The 17,873-nt window shown below is 42.8% G+C and overlaps 1 protein-coding gene across 1 annotated transcript in view; it reads right to left on the bottom strand.

Moving 5' to 3' along the window:
* LOC311110308 (uncharacterized protein) overlaps positions 1 to 14,257 on the bottom strand; it is a 30,104-nt gene extending 15,847 nt beyond the window's left edge. The window contains exons 1-3 of the mRNA XM_084188844.1: positions 13,752 to 14,257; positions 8,946 to 9,076; positions 1,892 to 2,086 (exon numbers count right to left, since the gene is read on the bottom strand). Of these exons, the coding sequence (XP_084044970.1) occupies positions 1,892 to 2,086; positions 8,946 to 9,076; positions 13,752 to 14,034 (609 nt within the window). The 5' untranslated portion in view covers positions 14,035 to 14,257. The remainder of the gene's footprint in view (positions 1 to 1,891; positions 2,087 to 8,945; positions 9,077 to 13,751) is intronic.
* Positions 14,258 to 17,873: the final 3,616 nt, after the last annotated feature.

The following is a 17,873-nucleotide window of genomic DNA, read 5'->3' as shown; positions in this document are numbered from 1 at the left end:
TTTCTGTCATGGCCGACAGCATTTCTTGAGGAGCGAGCCAAAAAAACGAGGCCAAATCAACGGCTGCAATTCCCCCTTAATGTCAAGCCCTGAATTGCTACAACTTTGATATGTGGTTCTCACCCAGCCATCTTAAGATGAATGCACTAATTTTAAGTCGTTCTGGATAAGAGCATCTGCTAAATGAATAAAATGTAAATGTAATGTCTCAACTAAAACTCTATAGGAACTTGATCAACTCCATTCATTTTCTCATTAAAAGTATCTTGGGGTAAAAACTTAAGTAGTTGAATGGTAGTAATGAAACAGGCATTTGTGAACATCATATAGCAGTGTACAAACACAATATGTAACAGTCTTTTTAGGCTTATACACTGAGTAAAAAACATTAGGAATACCCACTCTTTCCTTGACAGACTGACCAGGTGACTACAGGTGAAAGCTATGATCCTTTATTGATGTCACTTGTTAAATCCACTTCAATCAGTGTAGATGAAGGAGAGGAGACAGGTTAAAGAAGGATTTTTAAGCCTTGAGACAATTGAGACATGGATTGTTTATGTGTGCCATTCAGAGGGTCAATGGGCAAGACGAATTGAGGCTGTTCTGAGGGCAAAAGGGGGTGCAACTCAATATTAGGAAGTTGTTCCTAATGTTTTGTACACTCAGTGTATATGCCTTATATATCACACAATGAATGGATGCAATATTCTACACAGGAATATTCAACACTGAAATCTGTGACTCTCGTTATTCCAAATGCATCTGTGGATCTTTTTTGCTGACAATAAAAAATTATATTTTTCTTTATGCAGGGTTTGATCTAAACGTCAGAAGCTATCGAGTGGAATGGTTGTTTTCTATGTTATAGAGTAGAATGTTTTTTCTGCTGGTGTATTCTGAGGTAGCTCCTCTCTGAGAACCTTTTCCCACAGTGTGTACAAGCGAACGGTCTCTCTCCCTTGTGGACCTTCAGGTGCATCTTCAGGTTGCCAGCCAGGGAGAACCTCTTCTCACACTGGGGGCAGCTGAAGGGTTTCTCCCCTGTGTGGACCCTCTGGTGCCTCTTCAGGTCACCAGACTGGGAGAACCTCTTCTCACACTGGGGGCAGCCGAAGGGTTTCACCCCTGTGTGGACCCTCTGGTGGATCTCCACCTTCTGGGGGCAGCTGAAGCCTTTGTTGCAGAACATGCAGACGAACCGCTTCTCTTTACTATTGCCTGATGTTGGTCCCCCTCCCCATGCCTTGGCCCTTTGGTCCTTTGAGTTCAATACCTGATCGAAAAGGACACAGCCATGTGAATCGGAAGGTGCCATTGATGTGGGCACTGGGTCGCGATCCCTGAAAGCATGTAAAGGGGAATGGGTGGCGACAATATGATTTGTCTCTAAGATTCCCCTGTAATCTAAGAAATCTCTGCTTTGTGAGTGTCCTTCTCCTAAGTGAGTCTCGTCTACATTCCATGTCAGAGGAGCATCGCCCTCCACTTTCACCTCATCTACCACTATAACCTCCCCTTTCTTATCTAGGCACCCTTCAGAGTATACACTACTACTGTACTGGTTCCAGTCCGCCCTAGACAGATCAGTCTGTGCCTCTAAACCCAAGGGAATGTTGCCAGGGTCCATCTCTGTAGTGTAAGAACAAGACAGATCATTGCCAGTCTCTAACGTGCCACCTGAGTCCCGATGGGAATGAACCGTCCTCGGGTTACCGTAAAGTAAATACTCTGAGCCGGGAGCAGGAGGAGAGCCGAGTCGCCCCAGCCCCATCCCCAGTCTCTCTGGGTCTGATCTGTGGTCAGATGCTGTGGGTAATAGCCTGTGCGTTACAGTTAAAGTCTCGGTGTCGCTCTCTGACTTGACGACGGCATTCGGCGCTCCACTGACCTCCGTGATGCTGTGTCGGGTCCTGGGATGGGGCACGGCGGCGGTGGTGAGGTCCTCCGTAACTACAGGAGGTGCCACTGCAGCCGCTGCTCCAGTCTGGATGTCTCTGCTGTGCAGTGGGTCCTCCTCTCCTTCAGTCCTCTCCTGCTTGACCAGAGACGATCCTGCAGGACCTGCAGCCTCTGCATCTGCAGACTGACACAAGAAGAAAGGAGGTTATTATCAGTACATGAGTTGAATAGTATAACAATGTCATCATTTATCATCCAATATGATTACGTAGTGGCTACCTGTCTTGACTGCATCAAAACGGGAGAAGCTAGTTAAGCTAGCTAGCTAGGCTGCATGTGCTTTCTCATCCTACAGTTACAAACAAAAACAACTCCATTCAGAATATAAATTAGCAGTCTACCTGTTGGCTCTTGATCCTTGTAGCCTATCCTATTGATTAGATAACTCCTAACTTTTGCCCCACACAGAGAGACTATGACTGTAGCCTATTGGCGCTTTGATTACTTGTGTTTGGCCAACAACAAGTTACACGCGCCACTTTTGTGAAAAGCAAAGAGCAGATGCATACATTTCTCTCTCTCTCTCCCTCTACCGCAGCAGTCACGTTTGGATCGTTCCGGACAAGTCAGTTAAAATTACACATACCCGAGACCCATGACAATCATTTCAGATCCGACCCAGACCAGTGACATTATTTAGAATTCTGGATCCGGACCCGCTTGGGTATTCAGGTACAGGTGGATCCGTGAAGACCTCTACCTGGAACTGAACACCTTGCTCTGCAACTGGATCCTGGACTTCCTGACGGGCCAGCTAGGACAACAAACTCTCCCTCTGCGTCAGTAAAACCAAGGAGCTGATAGTGGACTACAGGAGAAAGAGGGTAGAGCACGCCCCCCACTCACATCAATGGGCTATAGTGGAGCGGGTTGAGAGATTCAAATTCCTTGGCGTCCACATCACTAAGGTTTAACATGGCCCATACACACCCACACAGATGTGAAGAGGGCACGACAGAGCATCTTCCCCCTCAGGAGGCAAAAAGGATTTGGCATGGGCCCTTGGATCCTCAAAAAGATACAGCTGCACCATCGAGAGCATCTTGACTGGCTGCATCACCGCTTGGTATGGCAAATGCACTGCCCTTGACCGCAAAGAGCTACAGAGGGTGGTGTGGACAGCCCAGTACATCACTGGGGCCGTGCTCCCTGCCATCCAGGACTTCTATATCAGGCGGTGTCAGAAGAAGGCCCAAAAAACGGTCTGTAAACTGTACCAGAGCATCGGCTCTCGGACCAACAGGCTCCGAGATACTGTAGCTTCTACCCCCAAGCCACAAGACTGCTAAATAGCCATAAGAGTGCTAAATAGTTAATTAACTTAATCAGACTATCTTGCACTGACTCTATGCACACTCAAAAGTATACAGTGGGGTCAGAAATTATTGGGCAATAATGACAGTTTAAAATAAATAATTCAAATACTGAGCTATATTGTATGCTAAAAAAAATTGGGAAATTATATTATTTTATACTAATACAATTGCTCAGAAAAAGACATTGTTTAACAAGTAATATTTTTTTTCTCTCAAAAAGGTAGGAGTCAAAATTGACACCCCTACAGATTCTTATCAATGAAGTAGTCAAAAGTTTAGTATTTAGTCCCATATTCCTAGCACACAATGACTACATCAAGCTTGTGACTCTACATACTTGTTGGAGGCATTTGCAGTTCGATTTGGTGGCATTCATTATAGCTCAGTATTATTTTATTTTTTTATACAGTCATTATTGCTCATCTTTATCAAGGGTGTCAATAATTTCAGACCCCACAGTATATACACACACTCAAACTAAACTGACACTCTCACACAAAACCCACACACATTCACTACATACGTGCGCACACACACAGTTACCGAGACACAACACAAACACACTTTTACACACACGCACGCAAATACAGAGTTACCGACACAACACAAACACACAACATTTTACACTTATCATATGCTGCTGCTACTCTGTTCTTTATTTTACTCCTATTATTATCATCTATCCTGATGCCTGGTCACTTTACCCTACCTTCATGTACAGTCCCAGTCAAAAGTTTGGACACACCTACTCATTCCAAGGTTTTTCATTATTTGTACTATTTTCTACATTATAGAATAATAGTGAAGACATCAAAACTGTGAAATAACACAAATGGAATCATGTAGTAACCAAAAAAGTGTTAAACAAATCAAAATATATTTTATATTTGAGATTCTTCAAATAGCCACCCTATGCCTTGATGACAGCTTTGAACACTCTTGGCATTCTCTCAACCAGCTTCACCTGGAATGCTTTTCCAACAGTCTTGAGGGAGTTCCCACATATGCTGATGTCGTGACGTGACTTTCATTATTGTGATTACTATTATTTATCGAATAATTAACTACTATGTTTAATTGTTACTAGATTAAATGAATCATGTAACAATTAACTCATTAGGAATTTGGGGCACCACGGGAAAAGTTGTTTAACAAGTTACCGTTTCCCAAATTAACAACAAAGATATCTAGATATCTCATCATTTAACAGTCATTTATTAATCATTTACCTCATATCAGTCTCATTCTGAAAGTCGTAGGCTCTTTAAGTCTGCACGAACCCGGGTCTTACTGATCATTCCTACTACACACATTTATTTAATTATTGATTTACTAACTAATTAAAAATGATAACACAAGATACAAACACGTACACGGTATAGGTAGGGATTAGAAACTTAATACAATGAAAACGGGTCCCTAGCGGACTCACACAATATGACACTTGTTACAAAAGATGGCGAGTTAAAAAGAGAGAGAGAGAGAAAACACTTGGATACACATGGACCTAAACTCACAGTAATCCTAATACTTTGCCCCGAACTGCCACCCGTTTGGGAAGAAAAGCAATACATGTATTCACGTGTTGGAGGTCTTCGTCGTGTATCTCTGTTGGACCCAGGCCTTCGTGGGAAGGGGTCGATTGGACTCAGATTGTCCACAAGAGGTCACAATGTCCTTCTTAGTTGTCTGTTTACTTTCACTCGTTCTGGAAGTGGTCTTCCGAGGACGGCTAATCAGCCGTGTCGATGATCCCCTGTGGGGTGATGAGAGCAGTGTAGTAGACAATGGTTTGAAGAGAGTAACAGGATGGTCCCACTAAAATTCAACTTCTTAGATACAGTACCTAGAACAGCTACTCAGTCGTAACATTGATTGTTAGTGGAGGGAACTTTGTCTTCACCTCGTGTTGATTTTCAGGGTCGGGACCAATATAGACAAAAGCTACAGCTTGAGTACTTCTGGTCTGATCTGATCATTCTTAACTCTATCTTTTATGCACTCTGGTAAAGAGGGGCGTTTCCGTCATACTGACACGTTCGCTGAGCTCCCTCGGGTGTGGCTAGTTACGAGACAAAAGTATTATCATCACTATGATCTTGTTAGAAAGCTAAAATCATATTCCTATCTTCACGAAAACATTGTCTTCCTCCTTGATATTTTCTACACAACGTAAAGGACGTCAACCTGATATACAGTGTAAAAGCTCTTCAAGTCACAATGTTTTTGTTATAACGCCTTTATACCATCACAAAATAGACATTAATTTTCCATATTCCATTTCTCATCATTCCCAACATTTGGATGTTGAAATATATTGTCCCAATGTTCATTGTTGGATGTTGACGTTTTTGGGCGGCAAAAAGTCTCTGAAACGAAGGCATTCCTTTCACCATACTAGAATGCCAGAGATAGATTCTCCTATCTCTAATTTATGGCAGTATTAAGGTGTCAAGACCGGCACAGCCCCCCTGTGGGTAGGAGGGTCTGGTTGTTGTCGGCCATTTGCCAAGCTGATGTGAGGCCTTTGATCCTCACCCAGGGAGAGTCATGACACTGAGCACTTGTTGGCTGCTTTTCCTTCACTCCGCCGTCCGACTCATCCCTAACCATCTCAATTGGGTTGAGGTCGGGGGATTGTGGAGGCCAGGTCATCTGATGCAGCACTCCATCACTCTCCTTCTTGGTTAAATAGCCCTTACAGTGAGGGAAAAAAGTATTTGATCACCTGCTGATTTTGTACGTTTGCCCACTGACAAAGACATGATCAGTCTATAACTTTAATGGTAGGTTTATTTGAACAGTGAGAGACAGAATAACAACAACAAAATCCAGAAAAACGCATGTCAAAAATGTTATAAATGTTTTGCATTTTAAATGAGGGAAATAAGTATTTGACCCCTCTGCAAAACATGACTTAGTACTTGGCGGCAAAACCCTTGTTGGCAATCACAGACGTCAGACGTTTCTTGTAGTTGGCCACCAGGTTTGCACACATCTCAGGAGGGATTTTGTCCCACTCCTCTTTGCAGATCTTCTACAAGTCATTAAGGTTTCGAGCCTGACGTTTGGCAACTCGAACCTTCAGCTCCCTCCACAGATTTTCTATGGGATTAAGGTCTGGAGACTGGCTAGGCCACTCCAGGACCTTAATGTGCTCCTTCTTGAGCCACTCCTTTGTTGCCTTGGCCGTGTGTTTTGGGTCATTGTCATGCTGGAATACCCATCCACGACCCATTTTCAATGCCCTGGCTGAGGGAAGGAGGTTCTCCCTGTCCCCTTAGCAGAAGTTGTCCTGCCCCCTTAGCAGAAAAACACCCCCAAAGCATAATGTTTCCACCTCCATGTTTGACGGTGGGGATGGTGTTCTTGGGGTCATAGGCAGCATTCCTCCTCCTCCAAACACAGCGAGTTGAGTTGATGCAAAAGAGCTCGATTTTTGTCTCATCTGACCACAACACTTTCACCCAGTTCTCCTCTGAATCATTCAGATGTTCATTGGCAAACTTCAGACGGGCCTGTATATGTGCTTTCTTGAACAGGGGGACCTTGCGGGCGCTGCAGGATTTCAGTCCTTCACGGCGAACTGTTACACCAATTGTTTTCTTGGTGACTATGGTCCCAGCTGCCTTGAGATCATTGACAAGATCCTCCTGTGTAGTTCTGGGCTGATTCCTCACCGTTCTCATGATCATTGCAACTCCCCGTGGTGAGATCTTGCATGGAGCCCTAGGCCGAGGGAGATTGACAGTTCTTTTGTGTTTCTTCCATTTGCGAATAATCGCACCAACTGTTGTCACCTTCTCACCAAGCTGCTTGGCGATGGTCTTGTAGCCCATTCCAGCCTTGTGTAGGTCTACAATATTGTCCCTGACATCCTTGGAGAGCTCTTTGGTCTTGGCCATGGTGGAGAGTTTGGAATCTGATTGATTGATTGCTTCTGTGGACAGGTGTCTTTTATACAGGTAACAAGCTGAGATTAGGAGCACTCCCTTTAAGAGTAATCTCAGCTCGTTACCTGTAGAAAATACACCTGGGAGCCAGAAATCGTTCTGATTGAGAGGGGGTCAAATACTTATTTCCCTCATTAAAATGCAAATCAATTTATAACATTTTTGACATGCGTTTTTCTGGATTTTTTTATTTATTCTGTCCCTCACTGTTCAAATAAATCTACCATTAAAATTATAGACTGATCATTTCTTTGTCAGTGGGCAAATGTACAAAATCAGCAGGGGATCAAATACTTTTTTCCCTCACTGTACACAGCCTGGAGGTGTGTTGGGTCATTGTCCTGTTGAAAAACAAATGATAGTCCCACTAATGCCAAACCAGATGGGATGGCGTATCGCTGCAGAATGCTGTGGTAGCCATGCTGGTTAAGTGTGCCTTGAATTCTAAATAAATCACAGACAGTGTCACCAGCAAAGCACCCCCACACCATAACACCTCCTCCTCCATGCTTTACGGTGGGAACTACACATGCAGAGATCATCCGTTCACCCACACCGCGTCTCACAAAGACACGGCGGTTGGAACCAAAAATCTCCAATTTGGACTCCAGACCAAAGGACACATTTCCACTGGTCTAATGTCCATTGCTCGTGTTTATTGGCCCAAGCAGGTCTCTTATTATTATTGGTGTCCTTTAGTAGTGGTTTCTTTGCAGCAATTCGACCATGAAGGCCTGATTCACACAGTCCCCTCTGAACAGTTGATGTTGAGATGTGTCTGTGACTTGAACTCTGTGAAGCATTTATTTGGGCTGCAATTTATGAGGCTGGTAACTCTAATGAACTTATCCTCTGCAGCAGAGGTAACTCTGGGTCTTCCATTCCTGTGGCGGTCCTCATAAGAGCCAGTTTCATCATAGCGCTTGATGGTTTTTGCGACTGCACTTGAAGAAACATTCAAAGTTCTTGAAATGTTCCGTATTGACTTACCTTCATGTCTTAAAGTAATGATGGACTGTCGTTTCGCTTTGCTTATTTGAGCTGTTCTTGCCATAATCTGGACTTGGTCTTTTACCAAATAGGGCTATCTTCTGTATACCCCACCTACCTTGTCACAACACAACTGATTGGCTCAAACGCATTAAGAAGGAAAGAAATTCCACAAATTAACTTTTAACAAGGCACACCTGTTATATGAAATGCATTCCATTTGACTACCTCATGAAGCTGGTTGAGAGAATACCAAGAGTGTGCAAAGCTGTCATCAAGGCAAAGGGTGGCTATTTGAAGAATCTCAAATATAACATATATTTTGATTTGTTGAACACTTTTTTTGGTTACTACATGATTCCATATGTGTTATTTCACAGTTTGATGTCTTCACTATTATTCTACAAATTAAAGAATAGTACAAATAAAGAAAAACCCTTGAATAAGCAGGTGTGTCCAAACTTTTGACTGATAGTGTACATACTGTACCTCAAATATCTCGTACCTGCACACTGATCTGGTACTCCCTGTATATAGCTCCATTCTAGTATATTGTATTCCTCGTGTTACTACTTTCATGGTAAAGTCTACACCCGTTGTATTAGGCGCATGTGACAAATAAAATGTTATTTGATTAGATTTTAATAGCTGAGTGGACCCTTTCTGAAATAAACGGGCCATATATTATGTACTGTAATTTCTAATGTTACACTATGACACTAACCTCTATCACAATAACATGCTGGGTTGAGGTTTCAATACCCTCATCTATCGCTATGGGTTGGTCATCTCTCCACGCATTGGGTTCCACTGGCTTCTCAAAGCTCCTGTGGCCTCCAGTGAGATGTCCTTCACCTGAGAGAGTGATTGGGGGAAAAGACATGGTTAGGTTAGGTACTGTAAATGCTTAACGCTATGTTGTACACTATTGTCACTGTCTAGAATTGGCAAGGATGCAAGGTAACACTTCTTATAACTTCTTGATATACCATTTATTGATTGATAGATTATGTTCCATGCATCACATTCTTTTAATTGAGTATGACAATAGGAATTCAGTAAATCAAGAATATGGTTAGAATATGGTACTGGCCGTGTACGAAATCTGGCTTGCCTACTTCTTACTTAAACTGCATTCTGTGTACTAATCATACTATATACTATTTAGAACGTACTGTTTAGTAAAAATTAATGCCTTAAGCAACAAATACCAATACACTAGGCTCATCCATACTGAGAATGCGTCATCTAATACGCAATTGCGCTGTTCTCCGCCATTCGTTCATTTTGGTAGCACATCCCATATTTGATTATCAGCTATTTTTGCCTACCTAAAATGCCTACTATTTATAGGATGTTAGGTTATGCGAAAATGGACGCTATGCGAGAATTCTATACTGAACAAAAATATAAACGCAACATGTCCCCAGCACAAGGTGTACCTATGTAATGCTCATGCTGTTTAATCAGCTTATTGATATGCCACACCTGTCAGGTGGATGGATTATATTGGCCATGGAGAAACGTTCACTAATAGGGATGTAAACAAATTTGTGCACAACATTTGAGAGAAAGAAGCTTTTTGTCTGTGTGGAAAATTTCGGGGATCTTTTATTTCAGCTCATGAAACATGGGACCGACACTTTACTACGTACAGTGGGGAAAAAAAGTATTTAGTCAGCCACCAATTGTGCAAGTTCTCCCACTTAAAAAGATGAGAGAGGCCTGTAATTTTCATCATAGGTACACGTCAACTATGACAGACAAAATGAGGAAAAAAAATCCAGAAAATCACATTGTAGGATTATTAATGAATTTATTTGCAAATTATAGTGGAAAATAAGTATTTGGTCAATAACAAAAGTTTCTCAATACTTTGTTATATACCCTTTGTTGGCAATGACACAGGTCAAACGTTTTCTCTAAGTCTTCACAAGGTTTTCACACACTGTTGCTGGTATTTTGGCCCATTCCTCCATGCAGATCTCCTCTAGAGCAGTGATGTTTTGGGGCTGTCGCTGGGCAACACGGACTTTCAACTCCCTCCAAAGATTTTCTATGGGGTTGAGATCTAGAGACTGGCTAGGCCACTCCAGGACCTTGAAATGCTTCTTACGAAGCCACTCCTTCGTTGCCCGGGCGGTGTGTTTGGGATCATTGTCATGCTGAAAGACCCAGCCACATTTCATCTTCAATGCCCTTGCTGATGGAAGGAGGTTTTCACTCAAAATCTCACGATACATGGCCCCATTCATTCTTTCCTTTACACGGATCAGTCGTCCTGGTCCCTTTGCAGAAAAACAGCCCCAAAGTATGATGTTTCCACCCCCATGCGTCACAGTAGGTATGGTGTTCTTTGGATGCAACTCAGCATTCTTTGTCCTCCAAACACGACGAGTTGAGTTTTTACCAAAAAGTAATATTTTGGTTTCATCTGACCATATGACATTCTCCCAATCCTCTTCTGGATCATCCAAATGCACTCTAGCAAACTTCAGATGGGCCTGGACATGTACTGGCTTAAGCAGGGGGACACGTCTGGCACTGCAGGATTTGAGTCCCTGGCGGCGTAGTGTGTTACTGATGGTAGGCTTTGTTACTTTGGTCCCTGCTCTCTGCAGGTCATTCACTAGGTCCCCCCGTGTGGTTCTGGGATTTTTGCTCACCGTTCTTGTGATCATTTTGACCCCACGGGTGAGATCTTGCGTGGAGCCCCAGATCGAGGGAGATTATCAGTGGTCTTGTATGTCTTCCATTTCCTAATAATTGCTCCCACAGTTGATTTCTTCAAACCAAGCTGCTTACCTATTGCAGATTCAGTCTTCCCAGCCTGGTGCAGGTCTACAATTTTGTTTCTGGTGTCCTTTGACAGCTCTCTGGTCTTGGCCATAGTGGAGTTTGGAGTGTGACTGTTTGAGGTTGTGGACAGGTGTCTTTTATACTGATAACAAGTTCAAACAGGTGCCATTAATACAGGTAACGAGTGGAGGACAGAGGAGCCTCTTAAAGAAGAAGTTACAGGTCTGTGAGAGCCAGAAATCTTGCTTTTTTGTAGGTGACCAAATACTTATTTTCCACCATAATTTGCAAATAAATTCATAAAAAATCCTACAATGTGATTTTCTGGATTTTTTCTCTCTCAATTTGTCTGTCATAGTTGACGTGTACCTATGATGAAAATTACAGGCCTCTCTCATCTTTTTAAGTGGGAGAACTTGCACAATTGGTGGCTGACTAAATACTTTTTTTCCCCACTGTAAATGTAAATAATCTGGTCTTCAAAATACATAATAAATCATTTGAAAACATGAATGTGGAAGTTGTTAACCATGTCTAAAAATGACACAAACCGGTGCGCCTTGCACCTACTACCATACCCTGTTCAAAGGCACCTAAATATTTCATCTTGCCCATTCACCCTCTGAATGGCACACATACACAATCCACGTACTGTTAATAATATGTCATGGAAAGAGCAGGTGTTCATAATGTTTTGTACACTCAGTGTATGTTAACAATATGACCACTTTACTTTAAATAAACGGGCTTAACATGCTGTACTTACTTAATTTGCATAAAGTAGTATATAAAGCTGCATTGGAATTTCATAAATTGTTTCAAATTCTTACAAACTCTCAGTTTTGCATAAAGCATGAAGATTTGTTTCATAACCACCCTAACTTATTGGTCTTATGTTACTGTAAATGATGTATCCCGTACTGGCTAATTTGCATATTAAGTGAAACATTTGCATAATATTGCTGTTTAATTTCATACTTTTTACTAAAAAAAAATTTTAAACTCTGTTCTACATCAGTCCTGAAAATGTCATCACAATATGACAACCCGATCTTAAGATATTGGACAAAACGTGTTGAAATTAAGAATCCAGACAGGTGATTTGGTGCCATTATTGACTAGGGCACAGGTGTCAAACTCATTCCACGGAGTGCCAAGTGTCTGTGGGTTTTCGTTCCTCCCTTGTAATTCATTGACTAATTAAGGTTCCTAACTAGTAAGGAATTCCCCACACCTGGTTGTCTAGGGCTTAACTGAAAGGAACCCCCCACAAAAAAAAAAAAAATACTAATAAAAAAAGCAGGCCTTCCATGGAAAGAGTTTGACACCCCTGGACTAGGGATTAACCTTGACCAGTCCGCAACCTTTTGGACCTTTTCCGATCACTTGGAAAATAAGATATTTTAGCAATGATAAGTCCTATCCCCCGAGAAGCTTATCTATAACATCGAATACAAAGTAAAACACCAGAACCAGAGTTTCATTTTGACCCCTAACACCCTACTATTTTGAACGCAAGTATGGGTATTTGGAAAAATGGCCATCGTGTCTTTGTGTAATAATATTTTCATCTTAATTGACCTGCCTGTTAAAATAATGACGAGACCGCCTACAGGGAGGAGGTGAGGGCTCTGGGAGTGTGGTGCCAGGAAAATAACCTCTCACTCAACCTCAACAAAACAAAGGAGATGATCGTGGACTTCAGGAAACAGCAGAGGGTGCACCCCCCTATCCACATTGACGGGACCACAGTGGAGAAGGTGGAAAGCTTCAAGTTCCTTGGCGTACACATCACCGACAAACTGAAATGGTCCACCCATGCAGACAGTGTGGTGAAGAAGGCGCAACAGAGCCTCTTCAACCTCAGGAGGCTGAAGAAATTCGGCTCGGCACCTAAAACCCTCACAAACTTTTACAGATGCACAATTGAGAGCATCCTGTCGGGCTGTATCACCGCCTGGTACAGCAACTGCACCGCCCGTAACTGCAGGGCTCTCCAGAGGGTGGTGCGGTCTGCCGAACGCATTACCGGGGGCAAACTACCCACCCTCCAAAACACCTACAGCACCCGATGTCACAGGAAGGCCAAAAAGATCATCAAGGACATCAACCACCCGAGCCACTGCCTGTTCACCCCGCTATCATCCAGAAGGCGAGGTCAGTACAGGTGCATCAAAGCTGAGACCGAGAGAATGAAAAACAGCTTCTATCTCAAGGCCATCAAACTGTTAAATAGCCATTACTATCACATTAGAGGCTGCTGGTGCCTATTGAAATCACTGGCCACTTTAAGAAATGGAACACTAGTCACTTTAATAATGTTTACATATCTTGCACTATTCATCATATGTGTATACAGTATTCTATAATATTCTACTGTATCTTAGTCCATGCCGCTCTGTCATTACTTGTCCATATATGTATATATTCTTAAATTCCATTCCTTACTAGTTTTGTGTAAATTGGGTATATGTTGTGAAATTGTTAGATATTACTGCACTGTCGGAGCTAGAAGCACAAGCATTTCGCTACACCAGCTATAACATCTGCTAAACACGTGTATGTGACAAATAAAATTTGATTTGATTAAATATTTTGCAAAATAACTAAGTAATCACGGGAAGTATTGTATACTATCCAAAAACGGACCAAGACCAAATTCTGGGTAACACATCTGATTCTGAACACATGCGCATAAGGTAACGCTGCCTAGGCCTTCTGCAAAATGTACCTCTTGCCATTCCTCTGTATCTGTCGAAGATCTTGACACTACTGGGACGACTTGCGAGGGCGCGCTCTCGTATTGTCCTCTCTGCGCGCTCCCGTGACACCTTCATTTCCAGTAGCTGTAGTTTCCTCCGCAATGCCCTGTTTTCTTTTAGGCTTTGAGACATTTCCAAACGAAACACTGCATAGTCGTCGTCTACGAGTTTACTGATCTCTGCCACGGCTGCATTCGCTAGCACCTCCATGATGGAGGCTATTTGAGTGTGAAAAACCATACCGTTAGCCATTGTTAGCTAACGTTAGCAACTAGTTAGCGTTACCTAGATAACATCTATCAACGAAGTCCTGTCTCCAACGCGAATTAAAGACTACCCGAGTTAAGTATGTGATGTTTTACAGTTAAAATGAATCACATTTTGAGTTCCAGAGTGTTAATAAATGTCAAAATAACAAAACAAAAACGCTAACATGGAAATTGCTCTTGGTCACTATTCACTTCTGTTTACTACTTCTTTACATTTGTATTGACGGATCGCAACCGAAAGGTGCTTACAGCGCCACCTACTGTACTGGAGTGTGAAACCTCCATACTATTATTCTCTTCACCAAACCCCACTGCTCCCAAACCCCACACTCAAAAGTACCACCCAATCCCCGTCCAACCTCTCTGACCCTAATCAACTAAACTCTCCCTTTCTTACATTTCACAAAATAATATGTTCAACCGTTTCCTCAACCATACACACATTCCAGTACCATGTTTACCTATCAATTTCAAAGAGGAATTAAATCCTGTATGGCCGAATCTCATCATATACAACATAACCTCCCTCCCCTCTGTTCCCATTACATGACACTATCTCCCGTACAGATTTCTTTTTAAAAATGTCACCTTACTACTTTTCATCCCATTGCCTCTGCCAGCAATATAACCCATTTTCCCTAATCAATATTTACATTTCTCCTCTACCCAACTGCAGCTTTATATCCACAATATAATTTCACTGCTTTCTTTGCTATTATATTTACTATATCATTTTAATTAACTCCTGTATGAGTAGAAATCCAACAAATCTGAATTTCAATACAATTTTTTTGTATCCCCAACAACAGCGTCATTACTTCTACCCATAAATCCTCTCGTTCTGATTTTCCAGATCTTAAACTACATAAAACTGATGCAGAGTCCCACCATATTACTACTCTTCTTGGTTGCACCTCCTCTATCCATTGCAATCCAACAATTATCACAACCATTTCTGTTGAATATACAGATAAATTACTGTTTATTTTCTTCGATCTGGCTAAGATCAACATATGGTCTTGTAGAAAACCACAGTGGCACATTTCCTACTGCCACAGATGGCCCTTTTACAAGGTCCCAGAGTCCATATTCAGCAACCCGTTTCCCAATCTCTGGGGCTCCCTCTTTTGATATTGTTCATATTCCCAGCAGTCTTCCAATACTGCCAGCGTAGGATGACATACAGTACTACCCTTCAGTCTTGCCCAGTATGCAAGGGCTATCTTAACTCGTCTAAGGGATAGTGGCATTTCTCAAGAAACCGGTGTAGTTTAAAAAGGCACCATCGCACATCCTGAGTGCCCTCGCTTGCATCAAAGTGCAACAACAATGTAATAGCCGCTGAACCATATACAAAGCACCCATAGTCAATGGACGATCTGATCAAAGTCAGATAAATATTTACTAAAGATTAGCTTTAGCGCAATGACTGGAATTGTGCTAATGCTAGTTAGCATTGGCTCGCGAAACTTCCTCTAACTTCCTTCATACTGGACAGAGACATACAAATGGTATTCACGAGTTCGTCTGATGCTGGGTAAGTAGATAAAGCGCCTCATTGCTAAAATCCCTAAGTATCCCTTTAACCTTAAAGGAAAACTCCACCCAAAAACGAGCTTTTGGTATTTGTTTCATTAGTCCATTGTTGATATAGTCCCAAAATGTTTTGCTTGTCAGCAATCAAGTTATCAAGATATGTAACTTTCAAAATACAGAAATCAACCCTGTATGATGCATTTTTGCAAAGGTAAGAATCTCTGGATTAACTATCTAATGTTAGCTAATTGTGGTAATGAATAAATTGTCTACATTTCTTAAAAAATTGACACAATACCTGTTAGCAAAGGTCTCAGCTAGAGATGACGTGCAGGAGCTTGTTGGGATTTGTAGTTTTGCATGATGTCTACATTGATGCTAATTAGCATTTTCGAATCAGAGTTATCAAAATGTCACGCCAGGATAAGCCTACACGAAACACAGCCCTTATTTTAAGTGTTTCTAAAATCCCCTATGGGAATAATGGTGGGGAAACGGTTGGAACCATTTCCCTGTTTGACCGCTAGGTTTTATGGGTATTATGACACCTCCACTGTGGGGCTCTATAGACCCAAGGCTTAAAAATCCTTATTTAACCTGGTGGATTTAAGAAGTGACATCAATAAGGGATCATAGCTTTCAGCTGGTCAGTCTGTCATGAAAAGAGCAGGTGTTTCTAATGTTTTGTACACAGTGTGCATGGACCGTGTGCTTTTTCTGCCGGTGTATCCTAAGGTATCTCCTCTCTGAGAACCTCTTCCCGCAGTGCGTACAGGCGAATGGCCTTTCTCCCATGTGGACCTTCAGGTGCATCTTCAGATGGTGGTGGCAGGAGAACCTCTTCTCACACTGGGGGCAGCTGTAGGATTTCTCCCCTGTGTGGACCCTCTGGTGCCTCTTCAGGGTGCCAGCCTCAAATCAAATCAAATTGTATTTGTCACATGCGCCGAATAAAACAGGTGTAGACCTCACCGTGAAATGCTTACTTACAAGCCCTTAACCAACAATGCAGTTTTAAGAAAAATATGAGTTAAGAAAATATTTACTAAATAACAATAACCAGGCTATATACAGGGGGTACCAGTACTGAGTCAATGTGCGGGGGTACAGGTTAGTCGAAGTAATTGAGGTAATGTATACATGTAGGTAGGGGTAAAGTGACTATGCATAGATAATAAAGAGCGAGTAGCAGCAGTGTAAAAAATAAAGTGGGGGGGGGGGGGGGGGTCGAAGCTGTTAAGAAGCCTTTTGGACCTAAACTTGGCGCTCTGGTACCGCTTGCCGTGCGGTAGCAGAGAGAACAGTCTATGACTAGGGTGGCTGGAGTCTTTGGCAATTTTTTGAGCCGTCCTCTGACACCGCCTGGTATAGAGGTCCTGGATGGCAGGAAGCTTGGTCCCAGTGATATACTGGGCCGTATGCACCACTCTCTGTAGCGCCTTGCGGTCGGAGGCCGAGCAGTTGCTATACCAGGCGGTGATGCAACCAGTCAGGATGCTCTCGATGGTGCAGCTGTATAACTTTTTGAGGATTTGAGGACCCATGCCAAATCTTTTCAGTCTCCTGAGGGGGAATAGGCGTTGTCATGCCCTCTTCACGACTGTCTTGGTGTGTTTGGACCATGATAGTTCGTTGGTGATGTGGACACCAAGGAACTTGAAGCTCTCAATCTGCTCCATTACAGCCCCGTCGATGAGAATGGGGGTGTGCTCGGCCCTCCTTTTCCTGTTGTCCACGATCATCTCCTTTGTCTTGATCACATTGAGGGAGAGGTTGTTGTCCTGGCACCACACTGCCAGGTCTCTGACCTCCTCCCTATAGGCTGTCTCATTGTTGTCGGTAATCAGGCCTACCACCGTTGTGTCATCTCCAAACTAAATGATGGTGTTGGGGTTGTGTTTGGCCACGCAGTCATGGGTGAACAGGGAGTACAGGAGGGGACTAATCACGCACCCCTGAGGGGCCCCCGTGTTGAGGATCATCATGGCAGATGTGTTGTTGCCTACCCTTACCACCAGGGGGCGACCCGTCAGGAAGTCCAGGATCCAGTTGCATAGGGAGGTGTTTAGTTCAAGGGTCTTTAGCTTAGTGATGAGCTTTGAGGGCAATATGGTGTTGAACGCTGAGCTGTAGTCAATGAACAGCATTCTTACGTAGGTGTTCCTTTTGTCCAGGTGGGAAAGGGTAGTGTTGAGTGCAGCAGAGATTGCGTAATCTGTGGATCTGTTGGGGCGGTATGCAAATTGGAGTGGGTCTAGGGTTTCTGGGATGATGGTGTTGATGTGA

Source organism: Coregonus lavaretus (assembly GCF_964263955.1).
Source record: "Coregonus lavaretus genome assembly, contig: SUPER_35_unloc_3, whole genome shotgun sequence".
Classification (NCBI taxonomy): Eukaryota; Metazoa; Chordata; class Actinopteri; order Salmoniformes; family Salmonidae; genus Coregonus; species Coregonus lavaretus.
Note: the sequence above shows the minus strand (reverse complement) of the source record. Positions and strands in the feature narration are given on the sequence as shown.